Below are 7,112 nucleotides of genomic sequence, written 5' to 3'. Positions count from 1 at the left end.
AACTAGCTGAAGCGAAGAAACCCTCCAGAACTACCTTTTCTGCCTGCCGAAATCAAAGTGTGCAGGCACAGCACCGCCCCCGCCGCCTCCCCGCGGCGCTCCAGCAGCAGCAGCGGCGGCCGGGGGGGCGGTGCGGCCCGGCCCGGCCCGGCCCGGCCATGCGCAGCCCGGCTCGGCCGGGCCCTGCCCGCCACCCGCACTGCGCCCTGCCCCTCTCCTCTTCTCTCCTCGCCGCTGCCCGCTACCCTCCACGGCGGCGAGGGCGATGGTTTCTCTGGGAAGCGCTGCGGCTGCAGCGTCCGCCGCTCCGCGCCTGGGCCGCAGCGGGGACCTGCGGCGGCCGCGGGGGTGAGGCCGGGCCGGCGGAGTGGGGCGCAGCCGCGGGAGCCGTTCGCTGCGCAGGCTCGGCCGGCGGGGGCGGAGGAGGTGGCGGGCTGCGGAGGGGCCCGGCCCCGGGCGGTGTGGGCAGCGCGCGGGGCGACCGTTGGGAGAGGCGTTCGAACCGTTGGCCGTGACCGTTGGCGGCTGCGGCTGCTGCTGCCGCCAGCGTGAGGCGATGGCCCCGGCCTTTCTGCCGGGTGAGGCCGCAAAAAAAAAGGCCTCAGGGAGGGGGGAAAAAAAGGTGGAGGCGATGCCGCCACTGACGCGGCTGCTTGAGTCTGAGCCTCAGGCGGCGGCGAAGGCGGGGCGACTGGCGTGGTTTCGCCTTGGCACCCCGCAGGCAGGGGCTGTGCGTGTCCGAGCAGCGCGGGAGGGCGCCCGGAGCTTCTGGGCTCCCAGCGCGGGGATGGAGATGCGCCCTGGCCGTCTAGGGCAGGTGGCGTTTGCTCGAGAGGGAAGCGGCTTTTAAACATACCAAGTATGTAGTCTGTCTTCCTCTGAAGGGGGAAAAAAAGTCGCCCTCAGTGCGATTTCATGGTCTTGAGCTCGCTGGACAGTTGAATGTTACCTCCAAGCTTTATTCTCCCCATATGTATAGACCCAGGTAGAAGCATAGCTATCAAGCTGTTGTCGCTTTTATGAGGCATAAGCGCATGGCTGTTGGTTTCTCTTAAGCTGACAGCTTTTTGTGGTAAAACCTTGTGCTGAAGCTCTGTGTTTAATGCCTTCCCGCAGTCTTCCTCCATCCCTCCCAGATAATCTAAAGGACGCATGGATGCTCTACCAGTTCACTTCGTAAAATCTTAAAGGTTCTCAGCTTGCTCCACAGCACTGTAGTGGAAACCTCCGCAGCTTTACTAGCAGGTGAATTAAGTGATAGTGGGGGTGAAGAGGGACATTACAGTTTGCTGTTCAGACCCCTGAGCTCTGGCTGCCTGAGTGCTACAGGTGAAGATACCTTGAGCACCTGTTCTAGGGAGAYAAAAGCACTGTGAGGAGGTTGCTTTGCCTTTTACTTTAAATGAGTAGGCAGCAAAAATCAGCTTTCAAGTATGGCAGACCTGTGCATTTCYGGTAAAATTAAATGGATAAATGAATAAATGTAAATTGAGATAAGAGAGCAATTATAGGCAGCAGCAGAAATACAGCTTGCACMATTCTATTTTAAAAAACTAATAGCAAGGAAAAGACAGAAACCCATCATTATAAAAAAAATGCAGTAAGAAGTTGTAGTATATCCATATATTCATATCCGTACAGAGTTCTTTCACAGSCTTAGCAATAGCTTTCAAAACCTCACTCTGCTCCTTTAGACTCAAGACCAATCAGAGYTCCCTTTTTGCAGATGTATGTATCAAGAAAAGGGATTCCTAGRCAAAACTGTACCTTCTAAAGCTGAAAGTTGTATTTAGCATACATCTTCTATTAGCTGTTCTTCATCAGTAGTCTGGCTGTCCTGTGTTAGTATTTTCTGCTTTTGTTTTCCCTTTCTTCTTGTTTAGGGTAAAAGATTCTGATGAGAGGAAAAGGAAGAGCATTAGAAGTGTTTTCCTTCTGTGAACTTCAGTGGTAAATCTTAACTCAGATTTTATTGTTTTTACTGTATTTACCTCTCTCCTAGTATTCAAAAATCAACGTGTCTAGCAAAAGAGCAAAGACTAAGACCACCAAGAAGCGCCCTTAGCATGCCACTTCCAATGTATTTGCAATGTTTGATCAGTCAGAGGTTGAGAATTCACAGAAGCCTTCAACATGATTGATAGAACAGGRATGGCTTCATTGACAAAGATGACTTGCACGATATGTTCACCTCCCTTAGTAATGTCCCTTTTCTGTTTACTGTTGTCAAACAAGTTAGTGCTGTTATGAGAGATGTCTCAGTTTGCTATGAATATCTTATTCAGGTGACTTTTTCTTTAGTTTTAAAGAACAGATATGAATCATTTTATTTGTAGGGAAGAATCCAACAGATGAATACCTAGATGCCATGATGAATGAGGCTCTAGAGCCCATTAACTTCACCATGTTCCTCACGATATTTGGAGAGACGTTAAATGGCACAGATCCAGAAGATGTAAACAGAAATGCTTTTGCTTGTTTTGATGAGGAAGCAACAGGTATGTGGTGAAATTATGTTGTTTATTTGGATTTTAAATAATATGCTTATATTTTCACCTTTATAATGAAGTATTATGCAGTAATCCTTCTAGATGGCATGTTCCACCAAGTAATCAGAATCTGATCTGACTAATGAGAGTGGAAACAGTCTGGCTGTTCAGTGTGGGTACTGAGTGCTGGTATTAATGTTCTTCTGTGGGCTTGAAGAGGAGTGGTTACATGCATGCCATGCGCTTGTTCCCCAAAGTCAAAATAAGGTGCATTTGCTCTAAGAAAATGAGGAATTCAAAGTGGTAATATATGACTTTCTATGGCCTTTAAAAGGTAYCAGATGTGCAAGCTGCAACTGAGTTTGTCCCCCTTTCCCCTCTTCTGCAGTGGATTTGATGTGTATCTGAATTCTTTGAGGTATTTAGTATTTCAAGACAGACTGGCTAGACTGTGTAAACTCTTTTTTTTTTTCCTAAACCCTCTTCTTGACTGGCTTATGTTTTGGCTTTGATGACAAATGCCTTGTGCTGTGCTCTCACCCACAATTTGGTTTATTTTCAGGTTGCAGGAAGGGCTGTAGTCTTAATGATCTAAGGATATAAACAGGGTGGGTCTAAAAGACAGAAATGACTAATTAAACTGATAAGCACMGTGAGGAAAGAAGCGAAAATGCAGAGCTTGTTTTTATTTTATCAGATTTTAAAGTTTGCATCTGCAATCATGACRTTAGAGTTTATGATTTTATTTATATTATTAGTGAAGGCTAAGATTCTGGAGAGCTGTTTAGGAACATGGAATGAATTCCGTAGGGCATTCTGTGGAATTACAGAATATCAAGTCTTTGCCATGTTGTGAACATGTCAAGGCATCCAGTTATCAAGGATCCAGGCAATATTAGCACATGCAGAAATTATGTAGCCTTTGTATTACAGATGTCATTGCACCTATAATCTTTTCTCACTGCTGTCTACTACAGCATTTCAGTCTAATCTGTGGATAAATGCTCTGAACCTTTCARAAGATATTATTCTATTTCAAACAGCTATTTTCAGTTTCTGTATTTTTAGCACCTTTTGACTTTTCAAAGAGTGTCCCCTTCCTGCTGGGGTGTAGGTAAACAGGCTTTCTGTTGGTAAGGCCTTTTCAAATGTTAATTGACTTCCTCCCTCTTCAGAGAAAGCTCTTTACCATCTCCTAGTGAAGGAAGTTTTGTTAGCAGGTTAATTATTTTCTCTCCACAGGTAGTCTGACTCACTGTGCTGCAGGGKTTTTTTTTGTGTGCCCCAGAACAAGAGCTTGTGATTTAGAATATAAAAAAAATGACTGTGCTACCAGTTATTTTGAACAGTAGCCCTATGTGTGTATTTAAGTTACTGGTTCAGCCTCTCCCCACCCCCCTCCGACCCCACATTAATGAGCTTGATTTGATTATTTTTAAACTCTCTGTGATAAATGTTTTAGTCTAGTCCTYCTATGATTTTAGCGTAATGGTTCCATGGCCTCTTCTGTGTCTTATGTCATCCTCTATTAATTGGGAAACAAGTTAGATATTTATGTTAAGTTTTGTTGATTCTGGTTCRTAACTAAAATGCATTCTTCATAACAATGTGTAATGTATTTGTGGAACCCATGTTGTCTTTGCCATTTATTCATTTTATTCTCAGACTTGACTTTTGGTCAGTTTGTTCCATTTCAAAATGAACAAAAGCATTTCTAGCTATGTCAAATCTCTTTTTTTTGCCCACTTAATAATCCCTGTGTGTGCGCGCATTATGGGCTTGAGTTGTAGCTCTGCATCAGTGTAGTTCTTTTGAAGAGGAATAATGCAAATCAGATCCTCTTTGTAAGCATAAAGCAGTTGTACTTGTTGGTTTCCATTCCCTATATTRCCAGTCTAGTGGGGTGTGTTACTTCAGCATTACTGTCACATAAATCAGTGCACTATGAAATTAGTATAAAAGCTTATATCCACCAGCATTTGGTATCTCTTTTGTCTATGCTCTTTGACTCCCCTCCCCCCGCCCCGTCATCTGCTCTGTGCTGTCTGCCAGAGACTAAATCTTAAATTTTGCTTCATTAGTTAGTTACTCCCTGTCTATATTAAAGTTGTGTGTGAGTTAATTTGAGGAAGGATGGGAGTAGTATTTGGTTAATAATTCTGTGCTGATAAAACTTTTACTGTATTCCTAGTCTGTCAGCCTAGTTCAGAGTTTATATACCTRTCTATTCAGACTAAAGCAATTAAATCCTTGAGGCTAAATTTGCAGCACCGAAAGCCTTGCATTCTTTGAATACTAATCCTTATGTCATCTCTCATCACTGTTTGATCTCTATAGCACTGCAGAAGGGGAGAACCTAATCTATTTAGCTGTGCTTTTCCTTTCTTGACCCACAAAGAAACAACTGGAAAATTTGACCTGATTCTTCCCTTCTGAGTTAACTTGCTAAATCCTATCTGAAAGTCTTTTCTGTTATAAACTCTTCCCCTGGACACTTGCCAGCAATTCACTGTATCCATGTAAACTGCCTCCAGCAACAGTATTGTGCAGCAGTGAAAAGCCAAGCACTAGTTATTTAGTCCCTAGTGGAAACTAGTTTATAGAGGATGCACAAATATATCTAATTAAGTCATGAAAATATAATTCAATTAAGAGAACATCTTGTATAATGAAGATTAGCAGTGACTTTATTTCTACCTCAGGAATTTGTTTTTCTACTTGGAGTTGTTTAAGATCAATATATAGTATTGCTAGGTCACAGCAGATCCGGCTTTCTTTTCAAGAAACTGTATAAARTAAATCAAACTTTCCTCCTCTCCTTTAAATTAAAGGAATTTCTTTAGAGTTCAACTGAGGAATTATTTCAGGCTCTTGGTGCAAATACTCCGCATGTATTACATGCTGTATTAGTTAACTTCATGTCTGTTGTTGCTGTCTCACTATTCATCCAGTTGCTTTTGAGGACTGGCTAAGAAACGATTTCTTCCCTTTTATGATTTTCTCCCTAAATTGCATTCTAGGGTTTATTCAAGAAGACTACCTGAGAGAGCTGCTGACAACTATGGGAGACAGGTTTACAGATGAAGAGGTAGATGAGCTACCTCTCAGAGAGAGAGAGGTGCCAATTGACAAAAAGGGGTATTTCAACTACATTGAGTTCACATGTATCCTTAAATATGGAGCAAAAGATAAGGATTATTGAGCAAATCTCTGGATGCTGGCAGACAGCTTTTAATTTTCCATTTACTTTGTTTCTCAGGGTTTGTTTTTTCTTTATTCCTGTTAGAGCATTTTGCATGCATTTTTAGCATTTCAGCTCTTCTATGGACTCTGAAGCTGCTCAGGCATACCTGCACCTCTGTGTTAAGACTGGAAATGGACAGGGAGATGGGATGGCTTACAGTGATAGAGGTTTAGGGACAAATATCAATGAATGTAAAGACTCAAGTAAAAATGTTAGTGTTAGCTAGATTTTTACATTTTGTGGTAATTTTTCAAATAAAAAGCTTATATTAAGTATATCATTAAACCTTTTCTTACTAGAAGTGGACTGTTTATATAATCATATCTGTACACACTTTTGCAAGTGGATACAATCATGATGTTATCTATTTTTGCATTAGAAAATGAAGCRTAAGTTATTTAAGCATACTGTATTGCAGTAATTGTGTACTTCACTTACTATTGTGATAGGCTATAAAATAATGAAAAATCTCTATGATTCAAATTTTAGTACATTGTAAGTTAATGGTTTTTGTCCTAGACTTGCACATTTAAATTTTAAAAATCCTATAGATGTAATTCAGGTGGTATTTTACCATCTTTACTTACCATTTCTTGACACTGAGTACCATATTGATACTGCTTTTTAAAAACTTATATGAAAAATCCAAGTATTTCCTTAAAAAAAGAAATTGTGTATGAGCAGAGTGTGAGTGATACTTTTTTCCAGATCTGCAGCCTTGACAATATAGAATTCATTCAATTTATTTGCAGACATTTTTTCTTTCCTCTTCCTATTTTTTCTCAAAATGAAGTGAGAATGGGGCTTGAGGAAGAAGGAAGGTGTGCTGCTTTATTTGTATTCTTGCTTTCCAAATGAAACAATACACAATTTATTTTTAAGAGCTTCTCCCCACAATAGTGTTTTGTGTGTGTGAGGAGGAGKCATTCGTTTTTAGTTCTGTTTCTCATAATTATGTCCTGTAGTTCTTGTGGTGTGGAATGCATASCAGATTTGATAGAATACTCTGAAGCAACTCCATAATTTGAGTACTGTGGTTCTTTTGTTTTGGTCTTGAGAGAAATGGTCATCAATATTACTTCTGTCACTTTTAGGAATTGCATTGTTGTCCTTTAAGAATTTATGTTACCAAACAGAAAAATGTCATTTGGTTGAGAGTGTTTTGCTGTTTCCTGGGAGGCTGATATTATGAATAATAGATTCTTTAAAAAATTCCATGAGAAGACAGTGATTTTATTTGTGTTAGAGATGCACTGTTCTTTCATGGATAGCCTACTAGAACGATCTCCTTCTGAGAAGGGCAATGCTATAAAAATGAGTTTACTTTTTAGCTTATTCTGCTGAAATTGTGCATGCAAAATATGTGATGGAAATGCTAT

General features: G+C 41.3%; 1 protein-coding gene and 1 long non-coding RNA gene across 2 annotated transcripts in view; one reads left to right on the top strand and one right to left on the bottom strand.

The window, feature by feature from the left end:
* Positions 1 to 133, bottom strand: part of LOC146587598 (uncharacterized) — a 543-nt gene extending 410 nt beyond the window's left edge. Inside the window, exon 1 of the long non-coding RNA XR_014897613.1 lies at positions 35 to 133. This is a non-coding gene — a long non-coding RNA (uncharacterized LOC146587598). The remainder of the gene's footprint in view (positions 1 to 34) is intronic.
* Positions 134 to 138: 5 nt separating this feature from the next.
* On the top strand, positions 139 to 6,623 carry LOC146587597 (myosin regulatory light chain 2, smooth muscle minor isoform-like). Its single transcript, XM_085319338.1, has 3 exons — positions 139 to 348; positions 2,337 to 2,498; positions 5,510 to 6,623. The coding sequence occupies exons 1-3, from the start codon at positions 159 to 161 to the stop codon at positions 5,689 to 5,691; spliced, it is 534 nt and encodes a 177-aa protein (XP_085175464.1). The 5' UTR covers positions 139 to 158; the 3' UTR covers positions 5,692 to 6,623.
* Positions 6,624 to 7,112: the final 489 nt, after the last annotated feature.

The sequence above is a fragment of the Rhea americana genome, unplaced genomic scaffold (assembly GCF_003343005.1).
Source record: "Rhea americana isolate MKP2758 unplaced genomic scaffold, rheAme1 scaffold_58, whole genome shotgun sequence".
In the NCBI taxonomy this organism is placed as follows: Eukaryota; Metazoa; Chordata; class Aves; order Rheiformes; family Rheidae; genus Rhea; species Rhea americana.
The sequence above is the reverse complement of the archived record's forward strand: the minus strand, read 5'-3'. Positions and strand labels throughout refer to the sequence as shown.